We start from the raw sequence: 18,254 nt of genomic DNA, 5'->3' as shown, positions 1-18,254 counted from the left end.
CAGTTTCAATGAACTATACCCATTGAATTGGTGTTATCCCATATTCCCGTGGATGTGGAATAAATCCTGTGTATCCATCTTTGTTGGAATTGGATCCATTACGGATTCTGTTTTGATAGGTTGTGCCATAAGCATAAACATCTTACTTTTAGGAATACGTTTTTTTTACTCACTAAAAATCAATAACAAAATAAAAAGTGAAATAACTAAGGCAATAAACATTAAAATATAGATTGAAAGAGTAAGGATCGCTCCTTATTCTACACTACGTTCGTCTAGAGCAGGCCAGCTGTTGCCACTTCCCCGGGGGCCGGGCCCCGATCATCGTGCAAGAGGGATTGACGTTGACCACCCGTAAATTTCTCTACAAAGGGGACTTTGACCCATCGCATGATGGCACATTGGAATTGAGAGTTTTGAGGGGATGAAGTATATGGTTCTTTCTTCTAATTCTTGGATTTTTGGGCTTTTATTGTTTAAATTTCTAATATGGGATACGTGGAACTGAGTTGAGATGGTTGAGGATAGAACTTGTGATTCCATTGTAAAATGAAAAACCATGTACCAACCTGTGCTTAAAACCGATTGACTTTTCTAAAATTGTACCAAACCCAATTAAGTTTGTACTACTAACCTGATCTGGTTTCATGATACATATTCATGTACTTGTTCCTAATGAGGGCTTGAGAAATTGAACGGTTGCTTTCCTACTTCACCTTATAAACCCCGGAGTTTGAATTTTAACAGGTATTCATTAACTGACGACAAAGTGAATGGTGAAGGGCTTCAAAAGAAAGACGATGGTGAAATTGTAAACCTTCCGATACCGAGGAGAGGCTTGAGAACACAAATGTTAATTCAACCGAAACAACAGACTTCACAAAATCATTTAAGAACCCCACCCCTCCCATACACAAGTTTCACTGCCTACTTCCAGTGAGGCAGCCATAAAACTTTATAGACGTTATGATACATACTCCATATAGCATGGCCTCTGGTTTGTTCGCATACAAACAGCCTACTGCGTACGCATCCTGCTACTTTCTGCTGCCCTCACCTGAGAGAAATATGGATGTGCCTGCGGTACCAACATAAGCATGGCAGCACTAAGATTAGTATACCCAAGAATATAATGAGATTTACTGACCTTGTCAACAAAAAATTCGCATGTCAGGGAACTTTCAATCGAAGGAACATAACAACTATTTCCCACTCGGTCCAAAACAACAAGAACGGCCAGGAATACTCCCTGACAATATTCTATTTCTATTCTAGCATGGAACTATATTTTGATTGAACCCCACCCTTTTTATCAGTATTTGATTGAACCAAATGAAGGGTTTTTTTATTTTTTTTTTATTTTTTTATTTTTATCTTTTATTTTATATCAGTAACGGAAGCCAATGAAAGCATGGATTATGTTATCAATTAATATCAACGAAGGATAAAAAAAGAGAGAGGTAGTAGTGAATAGAACAAACAGAATTACCATGGCTTCTCTTGCAGTTAGCCTGTCCTGATGATCATACCGGAGGAGCTTATCAAGAAAATCAATGGCCTGCACTCAAATACATTTTAAAAAAAATCAATTCATTACCTTGATAAGCTAAAATTTGATTCATCTAAAAGAAAAAAGAAAATGACCTCAGGGGAAACTAGATGCTGATTATCTGCATTAATAAATTTGGTCCAGGGCTTCCTGCTGTGCCTGCAGAAGGTATTGGACACATTAATAACAAGTGACCACAGAAAGTTTGAGGCTGCATGTGATTATTTGTTGAATGGAAGGGACTTCAATCTTTTGTGTTAATTGCAGCACTTCTGAGGCAAAAATGGACCATTACATATTATAAATTCTTATGGAAGTCTTGGTTTAGTAAATTATCTTTTACCAAGTAGTGAAGAACTGACTCTACAAGGTTGAGAAAGCTCATCCCAACTTACCTCCCAACAAGTGCATCAAGTTGAGGATCAAGCTCCAAATGGTACTTATTCAGATATGCATTTAGCTCATCAGTCCCAAGAACCTGGAGAGCAAGCAACTAAATTCATACAGGAATTCTTCTGGGGAAGAAAAGTATTGTAACATCAAAGATCATTTGGAAAGAAGAACTACTGTTTAGCCAAGACACTTAAATCCCATGAACACCCAAAAAAAGAAAAAAGATAGTGAACAGGAGTCATAAACACAGTAACTGCTAATACTTTTTTTTGATAGGTAAAAGTAAAATTTTATTGATATAAAAGGCATTGCCTAAGTACACCGGTAGTATACAAGGAGCATGCCTAATTATATCTAGGTACTAGTGAGAGATACAAGCAAGTCATGAAGATTGTCCATATTACAAATAATGGCTGAGGCCCAAGAAAGTAAAGTATTGTAGAAGAATTGCTTCAGCTCATCCACAGTAACTGCTAATACTTGATAAAATACAATTTAATTTTCATGTGACAGATTTATATAAATTTTAATTTTTTGCCAAATCAGAATAATCACTACCTTGGCGATTTTGACAAGTTGATCATGGTTGTCATGACCATAAAAGAATGGCTCCTTGCGAAATATCTACATAAGCAGAAACTGAAATGATCAAGCTAACTATATAATACTCTTTAAAAGCGCATGCACAAGTACCCAAAGAACAACATGCTTATCCAAGTGACATTTTAAATGACTTTACACCATTGTAATTCTTACCATTCCACCAAACATGCAGCCAAGGCTCCACATGTCCAAGGAATAGTCATAGTCTTGCAAATCAACCAGAAGTTCCGGACCCTTAAAGTATCTGAAAAATAAAATAAGAAAATACTCAATCTTTTCAGAAGGATGAATTTTCAGTTTGGAGAATCAGCTTAAATTTACATTTATAGTACACTTTTTTAAACATTTAAACCCCTTTTGATCTTTCGCTGCGAACACAGTATCAGACAATAATGCAAATTTAGGTTAAGCAGACCCCATGATGAATAAGCTGCAATTCTATTCGTGCATCCGCCAAAGTAAAGATTTATAAAAGATGTTTGTGCACTCATTCGTATCTAAAACCACTAATTCCATTTAATATTATTTCCATTGATATTATCACGTACAAGCAATTCTATCAAACTGAACGATATACCTTACATTATATAAGAAAGTTCAGACTATCTTTATAGTGTTTTGTAACAGGTGTTCTATGTACCAGATATTCTCCTCATGTTCCCAGCCAGGTTTTAGACACAAGCATACCCCACATCCTGCTTACAAATGTTCTATAATGAAAACTTATTGTAAGACTAAGATCATTAAATGCAAGCTTTCAAACGATGCATGTTTTAATCTGTAGGAAATTTTTAATCTCTTAGAAAAGTACCTTGAAGCCACACGGACATTATATTCCTTGCCAGGATGATAAAACTCAGCAAGACCCCAGTCTATCAAGCGAAGTTTCCGCAACTCATGGTCAATCATAACATTGTGAGGCTTGACATCTCTGTGCATTATTCCTTGAGAATGGCAGTAGTCCAAAGCCTGCAATATAAAGTTATCAGAATTAGTCCCGCTGGTAAAAATGCATTTACAACACCAATGAAAGGTCACTGCTTAGGAAAACAATTTAAAGAAGTGTTTCAATCAATAACAACGGAAAAATTAAATAAGTAGAAATTTTTGAATCTACAGCACTTTTTCAGTTAACGTTGATGGACAGAAAGATAACTTTTAGAAAAATAACAAAAGTTATCTTTCTAATCAAATCATAACATAGGGGTTATTTTTTCAGAAAAATAACAAAAGGTTCTCTTTCTAATCAAATCATCATCGGGGGTTATTTCTAAACAAAATTGCTAGACCTATGTATCGCATAGCAGGGGGGGTGTTAGACCAAATTTCCCCCACCGAAAAAAAAAACTAGCCACATAATGACTTCACACAGATGAAATAAGGGAACATTACCAAGATCCTGTCAATTATGTCCTCTCAAGAGATGTTAAATCCCAATTTTCCCAAATTAAGCAACAAAACTCAAGAAGGGAGCTGGAAAATGCAAGTTTGAACAATCAGCACTCCTGATTGTAAATTTAATGAACGTGATTCCTCTCCCTCCCACAAAGCTGTTAACCTTCTATAGTCTTATTTCTTTTCCCATAAAAAATATTGCAGCATCTCAAGTAAGCAATAGATTTACCAGCAAGATTCATAAATGAGCAACTGTGTCGAAGGAAGAAAGTGTGAGCACATAAATTACCTTGAGAAGCTCATATATGTAGTAGCGTATGTCATAATCAGTCAATGTGGGGTAAAGAACTTTGAAATCTGTACTGTTCACATACTCAAATATCAAGCTAGGAGTTTTTGAGTGCTGATCTCTGACAATATCTAGAAGCTTGACAACATTTGGGCCCCCACAAAGGTTCTGAAGAATTTTTATCTCTCTCTTTATCTGCAAAAGGGAACATAGGCACATCATGGTTGATCCTTAATTGTTATCTGCCTACATTTACAGAGAAAAACCACATGAATGGCAAACAAGAGCAAGCAAAAGTGTACAATATCTTTCTTTTTCTTTTTTTTTTTTTACAATATCTAAATCAATCCATAGATGATCCTCTACAGCTCACGCATTTGTTAACACTATGTTTCCACTCACATTGGCAAAGTTGGATTATGATAAATACAACATGATAAAAAATTCAAACAAAGCGCCAAATCATGTAAAATGTAGTACTTTAGAAACAAACCAACTCTGCTGACATGCTAACTGTCCTGAAAGATAGAGTTCACAATTAAAATTCACCTTCTTTTTCTTGACAGGCTTGAGTATCTTGATTACGCACCGCTCATTGCTGTTGACATTTAAGCCCTCAAAAACTTCACTGTATTTCCCCCTTCCAACTTTCCGCACAACCTCATAATCATCTTGATCACTGAAAAGAAGACACAGAATTTTCTCAGAAATTCAAAGGATCACTAACATAACCACGAAAGAAAGAAAAAATGCATTAACAACGAAAAAGTAAAGATACTTCAGCATTACATGAACAACATTAATCATTCCCTTCTCAAACCAAATCACGTCAAATATTCTCTATATACCAACCCCAATCCGAAACCAAGAATTAATCAATTGAATCCATTCACTTCACACTCAATGTGATCACATCAGGGTTTTCTCATCTTATTTCACATATACCAACCCCAGCCCGACAGATAGAACTTCCGCAGTTGGAAAATTTTAAAAAAAATACCTGTAACTACAGCAATTCAAGTGCCGCCTTGATGTGATCACATCAAGGCTTTTCTCATCTTATTTCATATAGGGCAGAAGATATAACCGAGCTAGGCTAACGATCATAACACCTCACCTCTAGATGCTAATTAATCGAAGAAGATACATAATAAACTAAAAATCTTACGCTCTGTTTGGTAGTTATGAAAAATAGCAAAAACAGAAAAGGATCTTTACTACCTATTTTTAAAAATTAGAAGCTCAGGTTATTAAGACATAAAGCCTATGATTTAAAATCTTAATCTTTTCTGTAATCCTCATTACAAAATTTTCTAACCAACCAAACAAGAGGGCCAATAAATAAACAAAATCAGGAGGAAAAAAAGGGTTTCATATTGGGGATTCCGAAATTTTATACCCCCATTGAACAGTGAGAGACTCGTAATCCCAGTACTCTTTGGGCCGCACGACATTGACTTCAGCGTAAACACGGGCTTTGGACGACATGGCTCCTCGGGCGCGAGAAGACGAGATCTCGATGAGGTTGGTCGTATCGACCTTATTGCTGCCGTTGCTGGAGGAGGAGGTGATAGCTATCGCGTCGTGGGTAGGGTTTGGAAAAGAGGGGTTGCGCAGGATAGGGGACTGCGCAACCGGGGAAACCAAGGAAAGGAGGGTGCAGACTAGGTGGAGGCGGGGAAGGGCTAAAAGTGCTGCATCTCTCATGAGCCGCGACAGAAGCCCATCACTACTTACACGTTGCACGATAGCAAGGGCATGAAATTATCTGGATGAATCGAATTTATTATTGGTGTTGAGAATCTGCTGACGTTGGCAACTCATATATATTAGATTCCCTTCGTATAGATTTTTCGAATCATTATTTTCGTACATCATATATCACACTGAAATAAATGATGTATTAACGACAAATAAAAAAATTCAATTAATTTAAAATAAAAATAAAAAATAAATATAATGTGTGATAATAATGAATAGAAAAACTCTTTACAGTTTTTTTTTGTTTTTATTTTTTTGCAAAATTTAGATGGATAACAATAAATTATACTTTATTTTTCTAGATCCCAATTAGATTTTAAGCGATTTTATCCTACAAGCTAGAGATAATAAAAAAAAAATCAACAAAAAAATAATAATGTTTCTTTCGTCTTAAATATTTATTATTATTAGTCTTAAAATAGTAATAATGTTGATGTAATGCATTTAAAATAAATTTATATTTCAATCACTACCCGTCAATAATGGGACAAAAATGATAAATTTATAAGGTATAACAATATTTTTTAAAAGAAGAATATATAAGTAAAAGAAAAATAAGTTTAAAAAGATAATTTTCGGCATCGGAAAGGAATTGGAGTTTTGTCAACTTTTATGTTTGGAGTCTTGTCAACTTTTATGTTTGATCGGTGATGGATATGTTAAGAGAACAACTCTTTTCACGTCCAGCTGCTATGATATTAAAATCAATTGTCAACCCTTCGGTGGCGTTCACGGTAATACCTAACCCATAAAAATGCTGGCTATTCTTCTATAATAACAACGTCCAAACAAAACATAACAACCATTCGGGCGCTTTCGCCTATCTTTTTCAGACGACGAGCACAAGAAAGATATAGAGCCTTTATCCTCACAAATTGGGCTTGAAGAAGCTTTTCACGCTGGTCCTGAAGCTTGGGTGGTATGTTCCTTTCTTTACACACGCCTTCCATATCTAGCAATCAGTCTTGGGGTCCAGATTTGTCAGGAAACAAAAAAAATGCCCACGCGAAGAAGAAATTTTTTAGAACCCAAAGCTTTTATGGCACTTGAGTTCAAAGCATTTGATGGAGTTTGAAATAACCAACCAACATTACTTAAAAATCTACATTACATAAGCCCTGTTAAGACAAACTCGAACTGGATCTACAAGCAGATGGTGGATGGAAGTATACCTCATTTGTTAAAAAGGGTCAAGTCTGTAGAGAATGCAAATGCTTTCATCTTATGTTACCCTGGATTCATATTTGTGCCCTTACATCTTCACACGGCTTTAGGTTGGACTTGCTCAAAATCAAAAACCTCAAACATGAGGCGTCTTACATCGGGCTTCCCGTAAACAGTGTATGCTAGCCCATGAAGGGCTTGTTGAACAGCAGTAGTAGCTGGGTTCCTTAGTCTTCGATTGTGCTCGTATGCATCTTGAACCTGCTCAGAATAAATGATAAAGCTATGGAGATGCTTGTCCCTCAAATACCTCCCACAGAACTTGTTCATAAGAAGCCGCCGGTGCCTCTCCTGTAGCCACAGACCAGGGGCATCTATATGCTTCATCAACAATTTCTCAGCCATCACAAGATCCTAAACCAGACAAAGCCACAAATATCAAGATGTCTCCTTTCCTCCACATTCTATAAGGGTAAAGCAAAGTCTGGGTTGTGCTTTTAAACCGAGCGATAATGCATTGGTAACTATCATGAGGATTGCATTGCAAAAACATTTATTACCTGGATCTTCTGCCCAACATATTCTAATCGCTCGTAGCAAAAGCGTGGATGCTCAAACTTGTGCTTTGATGGATGTAGAAAACAAAGCTGTATTTCAATGACAAATTAACAGTACATCAGGGATACAGTAGCTAAGTAAAATTTCACAAATGTCGGACAATTAACCATATATAATTTAAAGCAGGTATTAGAAAATTAAATTGAATTGACTTCATATATATATATATCAAAAAATACCAAGTAGAAGTTCTGAACCATATACGAATCGTGATGATTGGGAGTTTAAGGTGTTGAGAAATGGTTGATAAAATGGCACACCAAGTGTACACCATTGAACTTTACCTGTGCATCAATTGTATGGCACTAATCATAGAACAAGAAAACAATTGTAAAGGATATCAGGCAAGTCAACTTTATCTACAAGCACAGTTGCTTATATAATTTTTCCCTAAACCTCTTCGAAACTTCATCATAAATGCATTAAAAAAACAACATGCTACAATCAATGGGTAATAGACGCATGTGTTTAGGAAGGATGAGGAAAAGTGAAATAAGAGGCAGCAAAAGAACTACCTGCAACCCAAGTCCAAGTTCAATGTTCCTGGCTTCAGTGATATCTGGAATTCGATCTTTCATTGCTAAGGGGTATCCCAGTGTTTGCATAACTTGGGGTCTGCTCTCAAAATCCCATATATTGCCTCTGAACCGATGCATGCCTGGTGGAACGCAAGCCCTGAAGAGCCTTGGGTGTGCAAAAAGAGCATCTTCTGGAGGCTGTGAAGAGGTTAAAAAGAAAAATTATGTGGGATTCCTTCCAACGTGATTAGAGTTTCAACATTCATATTGTATTCAGCAACCAAATATACTGAAGACCACCTACTCACTTAAATATTGATTAACATAATTAGACTACAAAATTACTTTCCTTTTATAATTCAAAAATCAAATTCAAAGCGACCAAATCTAGAAACTTGTCCAGTCTAAAACATCTAGTCAATAGTCCACATATGTCAAGCTTGGGTGTGCCTATAACATGCACAAGATTAGACTCCGTGTTTACATTTGGTGGAGAAATAATACAGAAACAGAATGAGAAATAATACAGAAACAGAATAGAGCTTACTTTATTTTTGATAAGGAATAGAGCTTACTTTATAGGCTGCAACATCCTGCCAGCTGAGCTTTTTGCCTTCAAATTCAACAGAGACATAATCTACATCTTCAAGTTGTCTTCGTAATTTTGGTTGGCAGTCCTCAGCTTCTGGGTCCATGCCAAACACTTCAAAAAGAACCCGATATACTTCTGGCATACCGAAACAAAGATATATTGCACCAAACAAAGCCCAGAATACACACCTGCTCCCATCATACCAAAGTTAGAACTCAAGAGTGTTCTGCCCGTCAATTATGAGTGTTAAACAAATACAAAGTCTATATTCTGCCTGTCAATTATGAATTCTCATGGGAAAAATCAAACACATCATGGTAAATGATTTTACAACAGCAAACAAAAGACTCATAGCTAACTTTTAATCCACTGCACGAAGGCAAGATCTTGCTCAACTGTTCTCATTACATAATAGTTATGTGGCGTTTCAATTGTCAGATAGGGTATTCATAGTCCAGAATAACCAAGTTCATAGCATAGAGTACTGTACCATCGATAAGTCTAAGCTGAATTTCTATAGGCACATTTTTTCGGACAATCAAATTTCCACCTCCAATAGATGGGTAGGAAGTGATTGACTTGAACTAATTCTGCTACCATCACGTATACAGTTCTGACTATTGCAACCTCTTGTTCATTAGAGGCAGTCACACAAATATAGTTCTGACGATAGCGACCTCTTGCTCATTAGTTGGGACTTGGTTTCAATAACCAAAATATATATATATGGACACTTTGTGGCTGCTTTTGTTTTTCTTTTTTTGATAACCATGTCTACAGAAACTCATATGGGGTAAATAAGGAGCATAAAGAAAAACATGCAACCATCTCGATGCTCCATGCCATCAGCAACCATATGCCTAATGTACTCGGTTAAGGCATACCATGTTGGAAGGCAAGAATGCACAATCTCAGAGCCTAACTGTTATTTATGAGCCTATGTGTGATTGCTTACTTGGTGCACGCATTAATGAGCTTTAGCTTCCAATGGTTCATTTCATCGAACGATTGAAATGAATTTCTGAGCCTATGTGAGAACGTTTCCAGGCAAGAGTTTTTAACGCAAGCAAGTGTACATATGGGCCTGTACTTGAAGGATTAGTCATTGGTACAATTGAAGCCCCTTGGATGCATTATAAAAAGCAAGGACTTCTCTCTCCCAAGCAAAGTTGAATCTTATTCACCACCTATACTCCTTAATTCACCACCGATACTCCTCAATATGGGGTATTACAATCTCCTATCATAAATTCTCAACATCCTCGTTGAACCATTCCATCATATAGGTGGCACAGCTAGAATCCCACATTTCCCATTGAGATTGACTTTAATACTATTTTGTAATGTCCTAAAGAAGGCCCAGGCCACATTTGGGTATACTCTAAAAGGACTGGTACAATTAGAGCCCTTTGAATTCATTATAAAGAACAAAAAACTTCTACGTCCCAAACAATGTGGAATCCCATTTACCACCTACACTCCCCCGATATGGGATATCATAGAGAGTGCATTAGGCATCCCTATAAAAAGGTGCAGGCATCTGTGAATCAAGCAACACTCTTAAGATTAGCATTCAATTAGAAGCAACTTTATGGGAAATTCTAGCAAGAGACACTCCTTTTTTTTTTATAGGTCTAGCAAGAGACACTCTTAACTTCAATTACCATTACAATCAAATCAATGACGAATCAAATGCACAGCAAGTCTTCTATAACAATACCACAGTACCCACTTCTGCAAAGACTATAAATTTCAACTTACTAAGACGCCCACTCAATTAATTACCACATTGTTCAACAGCGAAAGTTTTGCATTTGAACTAAAATGAAGAACAGTAAGAAACTCACTTCGCGGGCGGCTCGCGCTCCCTCCTCTTCAACTTATCCATATCATCATACGGAAACACCAAGTTCTGCAAGCTCGCGGCTTTAATCCACTTGGGCAGGTTCCGCTTCCCAATCAACCCGAAAACCCTCTCTCTCATCGGAGCCGGGGACTCCCTCGGATATCTCTGCAAGAAATATTCCGCAAACGCCAACTCAAGCACGTACTGCCCCAAGAAGAGAAGCCTCGAGTGGCCCGACCGAACGTGCCGCGCCTTAGTCCTCTCGCACGCGGGGTGCTGAAAGGCCAAGTACAACAAAGTATCAAACTGCTTCGCCGGGTTATCGTCCCCGAACCGCTCGTCCGAGGCCTCCAAAGGGTACCCCAGAGCCTGCTTCGCCTCGAGCAGGTACTCCTCCATCCAGGTCTTGTCGGCGAAGTTGAGCCGCGACGACGGCAAGCAAGAGCTTAACAAGGGGAACGATTTGAGGGACATCTGGGGGCTGTTGAGGAACCGTTGGGCTAATCTCTGATCGTCCAATGGGGGCCTCAGAATGAACCTCTTAGGGGGGAACTTCTTCTTGGGAGAAGTGGCTCTTTTGCGCTCGGCCAGCTCCTTGAGAAGCCTCTGGGGGCTGTTCTTGGGGAGTTCTTTTTGTGGGTCGACAGCCACCGCATAGATACGATGGATTCTCCGCGTGGGGTTGGTGGAATTGCGGTGGGTTTGGATTGGGAAGGGGAAGAAGGAGGATGAAGAAGAGCAATTGTTGCATGTGTGCAAGTGTACGAAGGAAGATGAAAGTTCCATTGAGTAGGGGAATCCAAAGTGTAGGAGTTGAGAAGAATCAAGGAGTACGAATTACCTGATGTAGTGGCATTGAAGCGAAAGAGTTTTCGGGCGCAGTGAAGCAGAGAGGGTTTTGAGGGGGCTTTCGCAGGGATAGCGGATAAGAAACGACTTGATGATGCTATCTACGGGACCGTCTGATGGAGATATTTTGCGCAAGACTCAGACAGAGTGGCAGTTTGAGCGAGAGAAACGACGCCGTAATTGATGCACGTATTCGAGAGATGCCCTACAAGTTCAAGCCATGTTATTAGATTTGTAACTTAAGTTTAAACCACGCAATTTAGTATTTAGATGTCAAAAAAAGAAAAAAAAAAATACATCTTTAATTCTCTCTGATACACAGATTTTTTTGTATTACATATAATATTTCTGAACTAGAGCAAATCTTCTAATGGGTCACACTATTAAAGGATTGAAAACAGCATCCAATAATTTCTTGCCACATAGCACACCCATAGGACCAACAATGGAACCGTGGCACACAGCCGAAAACACCCATGGAAGGGAAAAAAAACCTCTTGTCCATATCTCTCAACAAAAAGTCTATTTGCAAGCATGACGGGGGGAAGGTTCCGTGCACGCCAGCTGAGATGGCAAAATGCGATGATATTATTGTTTGAATTAGAAAAAATAGTGTGTTTTTTTAATGTTGGGTCCTTTATTAGATTTCTTTCTCCTCTCCTCAAGATCAGCATTTACCGCATTTCCTTTCTTCCTCCGCTTGATGAAACGTTTCTCTAGCCCTTTTAATCCCTTGTTATTTTGAAAACGATTCATTTACTTTGTGAAAAGACTTGCTGTCTATTTTTTTCTTGTTTTAGATTTCAATTTTTTCTCTAGTCTATGTGTTCATTGATGAGAGTTTTGATACCATGTATATTTTGTGTCAAAATCCAGCTCATTTTTTTCTAAATTTCTCGAAATCGGAAATCTTAGAGTGTACCAATTGAAACTTAGAACTAATTTTCATTTTTTTTCTTGAGTTTTCTCGACAGCCAAACATAATATCAACCACAAATTTCTATTGTGAACATTGCGCTACTTAGGATATAATTTATTTTGACTGGTTGGTTTTTATTGACAAAAGATAAAAAAAAGAAATCACATGGAGCAATGGTATATATTCAAGCTGAAGAAAGAAGCCCCCAGGAAGGAAAACCCGGAAAACAAATCCAGAAGTAATTAATAGCATGAAAACTGGGTTAAAGCAGTAAGAGAAGAAGAAGAAAACTTGAAAAGAAAAAGTAGAAGAAAAATTTCATAGTAGTCGTATGCAAAGTTGCAAACAGACCTTTTGCTTCTGAAGCTGTTTTGGGGGATACGGTTCGAAAAGAAAATGGGCGAGACACGAAGTCCTGTCCAAAACTCAGATTTTTCAAAATCAACAAAGATGAAAACCAGAGAAAACGAAAAGTGTTCCCTTTACTTCTTCCTCTATTTTGCATTTTTTGTTTTTTAATTAAATAAATACTGACGTAATGTGTTGCCACATCATAGGGGTGCGCGTATAGGCACAAATATTGCCTGTACGTAACAGAACTTATCTTTCACCCCCATCCTCTCTCCCATCTCTCACCTAGATCCCTCATGCCTCTCATCTCTCCCATCGACGTCACCCCAAGCTACCTCAAGGTTGAAGCGTTGGGTTCTCTCCCATCGATGCTCTGACCCCATCTCCTCTGTCCCATCGACATCACCTCCAAACTCCCTCAAGGCTAAAGCGTTGGATTCTTCCTCCTGAGTGCAACAGATCATTATCGACCTTGGTGGTACATATCCAAAATATCAAATGGGTCTCCTTCTCTTCTGTTTTCCTCAACTGGGTTTTATTTTAAATTATCGTAATTTGGCTCTAAATATGAGATTCAAGCCTTTAATTCTTTCTTTGCTTACGCCGAAAACTAATGAAAAATAGAACTATAACGCAGATGGTATGGATTAATAGCCGTATACTCTTAGTGATGATATTTTTTAAGTTGTCTTTTTCAAGACGAGAACATACTTCGATTTGTTTTGGCTATTGATAAAGAAAATACTTCAATTCTCTTACGTAGAAGTTAATGATCATGTATAAGCTAGCATTTGCTTATAAAAGGTACGGGCTAATATTGTTTGACACAATAAGCACACAGTTTATAGCTAAATGTTTTCAGACTTCGTTTGGAAAATAGCCTTACTATTGATTCATGAACTCCTTATTAGAGATTTATGTAAAATAACCTTTTTGTGGATTCAATTCCTTATTGATGATTTCTGTAAAACAAAAATTAGTCTTACTGTTGATTCAATTCCTTATTGATGATTTTTGTAAAATAGCCTACATGAAAAACCAAAATCTGGACGGTGTCTTGTGCTCAATCTGCTTTGTTTTCCTTGTTTGGGAGTTGTGATTGTCTTTTGTATTTTACTACATTGAATAATACATTGCCCCATTTTTTAGAGTGTAAGTTGTTGCTGGAACCCACTAGAGGATGGCATAAATAAAATCCATTACAACACGAATCAATCTAAACATGGACATAGCTTCTATGTATTAAATGAGATTGATATCTATTTATTATTTAAAAGCTACAGAAGCATGTGAAGTGCTAATTGTAAGATATTTGGTGATTTGGATTTAAGGAGTTAATTGGGGAGTAATTTCTTCAATTGGTATGCACCATGCAAAAACTCCAACCTATGAGTCGTATTGAGCTATTTGGATTTATTCAATATGTCTAACAAAGAACAATATCTATTCCAAGTATAGAATGGGAGCTTGACTTTAGCATTCTGGTAACATTGATAGTAGTCATCCTTCTAAAACATTTTGGTAACATTCTTGCAACATACTAAGCATTGAATCACTTGTAACATTCTTGTAACTCAAAAAATAAGTGCTTAGAGCATACTTGTAACATCCTTGTAAAATGTTTTGAGACTATATTGAGAGTATGTGTAACATGCTTAGAGCATATTGTATCTAATATTGTATATATTTTTCAGAAAAATGACAAGTTCAAATTTTCATTTCAGTTCAAATTCTTAGACTATAAAAGGGAAAGATAAAACTATTTTAGAGAGATCATTTTGCTACTATAGCATTCCATTGAAGCTACAGATTTCTGGCAAGGCTAATATTTTTGACAGACCATTTTGCAATTATCCCAACTATAAGATCAACAAATAATGTGAATTTTTTGAATGGATTGATCTTAAAATTGAACAAAATACTTGCTACAGGATGACTTTGGAATTAGCTCAATGAAAGAGCGACAAGATACATGATAAACATGTAAAGATCAATCAAGCTAAATTATAAGCCATGGAGAAGAAGTACAAAGAAATCTTGAAAGCGTTGTTCTCATCATGGTTATTTTTTATTGTGATTTGTGCTGAAATTTTTATATATTCTAGAAAAAATAATGTATGTCAGTCAATGCTAAAACTCATGTAATGTTTAGGTCACTGTTTGTAATGTTTAGGATACCTTTGCCTCTTGTTGGACAATTGACTTTTATTAAAATGAACATGTTTTGCATATGGCACGGCCATGGTGTTTGCCTAATAAATGTCATTCATTGCATAAAATTACAGAAAATCTCATTCACTCCATAAAATCACTAAAGCTACAACGAAGTTACATAAAATTTCATTCATTCTATAACATCAAAACATAAAATTTCATTCACTCCATAAACATTACAAAATAAGTTGACAAGAAATACATCCTTATTCACTCACCGTAACATAAGCCAGAACACATCCAAAATTCAAAACCTTCACCATCTAACTCCAACGTTCATTCGCTGTAACATAAAAATAAAATCAATTAATGTTGTTGAAAAGTTATCACGCTAACATAAAAATAAAATCAATACAATTATCACATACAATATAACCAAATTTGCACTAAGGCCATAGTTTTGAGATATGTTGTTAGTTGTATCTCCAAGATCCCTACAACAAAACACAAATAAATTCAAGAAATAAGTTCTCAGATTGGAACAAATAAAAAAAATTATATATATGTATACCTCATCGAAAAATTCAGTTATTCTTAGTATGTCTCTCATTCTTATAAATGCTACAGCTACAATGCCTTTTCTTTGTTGGTTGAATCCCTTTTGGACTCTTTGCTTGGAAAGATTTTGGTTGTCCTTTTATTAGCACCCATGGAGGATCTTGTATCGTTTGTAAAAAATTTGATACAATTTAAGTTCTTAACATATTAGAATTATTGGTTAACATATCTCCACCTTCAAAAAAAATTTCTTGAATATTTTCAATTAAAAGTTAACTCTTTGTAGACCTTGTCTAAGGCAAGAAAGAGATGATTGGGTTTTTGTATTGACTGAGATCCAAGTTCTGCAATGTTATAAACTTGTATCATCGACTTGTTTTTCCTCATGGTAGGATCATTCTGTGTTATTACATGTGTTGAACCTAAGATTTTAAGTCTTGTGTAATTATATATTTATACGTAGATTTTGATGATAACAAATAAATTCAAATAATAAAGGAGTCTCAAGCTTAAGTTGTCTCCACAATGGAGTCAAGCACATCAAGGAACCAAGCATAAACAAGAAGGGAACAAGTTCACATTAAAGTCATAAAGTAATGTTGTAAATTTTTTAAAACTTTGAAATTAGGATTAAGGTTCAAAATTAATATTTTATCATAAAGTATTAAAATATATTTTCTACATGTGCATGAATATTTTAAAAATTAAATTTGAAAATTTTGAAAGATGATTGATTGTCATCTTTCACATGTGTATTACATTATTAAAGTTTTGAACTTTGAAAATATTAAAAATGACTGATTGTCATCTTTCACATGTGCATGTTTTATTTGAATATTTTCAAAAGTGATTGATACTTTTTTTTGACTTATATAAAAGGTAGATGCTTTTGTTTCAAAAATTTGAAAAGTAAAGTGTGCTCCTTTTGTCATATGCAAAAAATAAAAAAAAATTAGATTTGAATTTTTTGAAAAGTAAAGTGTGCTCCTTCTGTCATATGCCAAAAGTAAAAGATTAGGTTTGAAATTTTAGAAAAATAAATTATGTTGTCTTTGACAATTGAAAAAAAAGAACCTTTTATTTGAATTTTTTGAAAAAATGAATGATATTCTTTTTGACATGTGAATCTTTTTAAATTTGAATATGAAGTCTCATATGCTTATAAATAAATCATTTGAGAGCTTCACATTTACAACATCTAGAGCATACAACATTTATTCAAAGATTTCATTCTCTCTTCTCTAAACATTGAGTCTTAATTCTTGTTCATTTTGAGAGAGATATAGTTTGCGCTGTATTGTTCTTATTTTACTCATTGAGAAATGTTTTCTGATAACCTACCCACTATCAGCTTTTGTATCAGTAAAATGATGTGTATAACCCTTGTGTGTGAAAAAAGTATTCTACACAAGAAATAGTTGAATCACCACGTGTAAGGTGATTGCAAGTGTAGAGGGTGTTCTACACGGATCTTTTATAGCGGTGTTGTTCAAAGGTATAATAGGTTTCTATCTCCACCGGAAAGAGGTTGAATAGTAAATTTGGGGATCCTCAAAGGGTAGCTTGAGGCGAGAACGTAGGCAGTGAGACTGAACCTCGTTAACATACTGAGTTTGCTTCTCTCTTGCCCTTACTATTTATATTTATTGTTGTTTCGTATTTTGTTTATATTTTATATTGTATATTTGATTTATAATTGTTATTTTTTTTAAATACAACTCAATTCACCCCCATCTTGTATTAGTCATCTGGGCAACAATTAGTATCAGAGCAAGGGTTCTGTTATAAGATTAACTATCTTTTGAGTTAAAATCTTATGACTAACATTGCAGTTTCATTTGGTGAAAGTCAATCTAGCAGTCGGCCTCCACTCTTTTGTAGAGACAATTACTCATTCTGGAAAATTAGAATGAGAATATTCTTTTAGACTCAAAGTCAAGAAATTTGGAAATACATTATAAATGGATCTTATATTTCAACAAAAGTGGTTGATAGAGTAAAGGTCAAAAAGGAAAAAGAAGAGTTTGATCGTGAAGACGATGAACTTTATACTTTGAATTTAACTGCTATGAATTTATTATTTAATGCTCTCAATGGAAATGAGTTTAATAGAATAATAAATTGCGCTATGGTAAAAGAAATTTGGGATAATTTGGAAGTTACTTATGGATGAACTTCGCAAGTCAAGGAATCAAAAATTTATATTCTTACTCATGAATACGAAATATTTAAGATAAATGATGATGAATCTATTTCTAATATGCACACTCGTTTTACTAACATCATAAATAGCTTGACAGTTCTTGGTAAAGTTTATTCCAAGGTGGAGATAGTAAGAAAAATTCTCAACTCTCTAACAAAACGCTGGGAATCAAAAATGACAACAATTCTTCAAGCTAAAGACCTCAAGAAGCTCGAAGTGAATGAACTCATCGAGTCACTTATTACCTATGAGTACACATTGAAAAGAGGAGAAGAAAAAGGAAAGCTAAAGAGCTTGGCACTTAAAGCTGTTCCTCATGAAAGTGAAAGTGATGAAGATGAGGAAAATGATGATAAAGATGAAGAAGTTGCGATGATAACAAGAAGAATTCAGAGTTTTTTAAAGAAAAATAAAACTCCTTCAAGGAAATCCTTCAAAAAGTTTTCCAAGAGAGATTCAGGTAAAAATGACACTTTAATTTGTTATAAATGT

At 35.7% G+C, this 18,254-nt stretch overlaps 2 protein-coding genes across 2 annotated transcripts; both read right to left on the bottom strand.

Moving 5' to 3' along the window:
* Positions 1-785: 785 nt before the first annotated feature.
* Positions 786-5,993, bottom strand: LOC122304668 (casein kinase II subunit alpha-2-like). Its single transcript, XM_043116928.1, has 10 exons — positions 5,629-5,993; positions 4,779-4,908; positions 4,230-4,424; positions 3,357-3,514; positions 2,699-2,789; positions 2,501-2,566; positions 1,945-2,027; positions 1,645-1,708; positions 1,490-1,558; positions 786-1,078 (listed from the first exon to the last, which is right to left on the bottom strand). Exons 1-10 carry the CDS (start codon positions 5,934-5,936, stop codon positions 1,019-1,021), a joined length of 1,224 nt encoding a protein of 407 aa, XP_042972862.1. The 5' UTR covers positions 5,937-5,993; the 3' UTR covers positions 786-1,018.
* A 1,062-nt stretch (positions 5,994-7,055) lies between these two features.
* Positions 7,056-11,691, bottom strand: LOC122304658 (ribonuclease III domain-containing protein RNC1, chloroplastic). The gene is made up of 5 exons (XM_043116917.1): positions 10,730-11,691; positions 8,866-9,070; positions 8,288-8,488; positions 7,715-7,801; positions 7,056-7,568 (listed from the first exon to the last, which is right to left on the bottom strand). Exons 1-5 carry the CDS (start codon positions 11,512-11,514, stop codon positions 7,251-7,253), a joined length of 1,596 nt encoding a protein of 531 aa, XP_042972851.1. The 5' UTR covers positions 11,515-11,691; the 3' UTR covers positions 7,056-7,250.
* Between the last annotated feature and the right edge of the window lie 6,563 nt (positions 11,692-18,254).

This window comes from Carya illinoinensis, chromosome 1 (assembly GCF_018687715.1).
Source record: "Carya illinoinensis cultivar Pawnee chromosome 1, C.illinoinensisPawnee_v1, whole genome shotgun sequence".
NCBI classification, from domain to species: domain Eukaryota; kingdom Viridiplantae; phylum Streptophyta; class Magnoliopsida; order Fagales; family Juglandaceae; genus Carya; species Carya illinoinensis.
This window is presented reverse-complemented; position numbering and strand designations above follow the sequence as displayed.

Coding starts and splice junctions, on each gene's coding strand:
- LOC122304668 (XM_043116928.1), bottom strand. CDS start 5,936: ATGAGAGATGCAGCACTTTTAGCCCTTCCCCGCCTCCACCTAGTCTGC. Junction 4,909..5,628: donor TCTCTCACTGTTCAATGGGG/GTATAAAATTTC, acceptor TCTTCTTTTCAG/TGATCAAGATGATTATGAGG. Junction 2,790..3,356: donor AATGTCCGTGTGGCTTCAAG/GTACTTTTCTAA, acceptor TTTATTTTTCAG/ATACTTTAAGGGTCCGGAAC.
- LOC122304658 (XM_043116917.1), bottom strand. CDS start 11,514: ATGGAACTTTCATCTTCCTTCGTACACTTGCACACATGCAACAATTGC. Junction 8,489..8,865: donor AGGATGTTGCAGCCTATAAA/GTAAGCTCTATT, acceptor ACCTCTTCACAG/CCTCCAGAAGATGCTCTTTT. Junction 7,569..7,714: donor ATGTTGGGCAGAAGATCCAG/GTAATAAATGTT, acceptor TGTCTGGTTTAG/GATCTTGTGATGGCTGAGAA.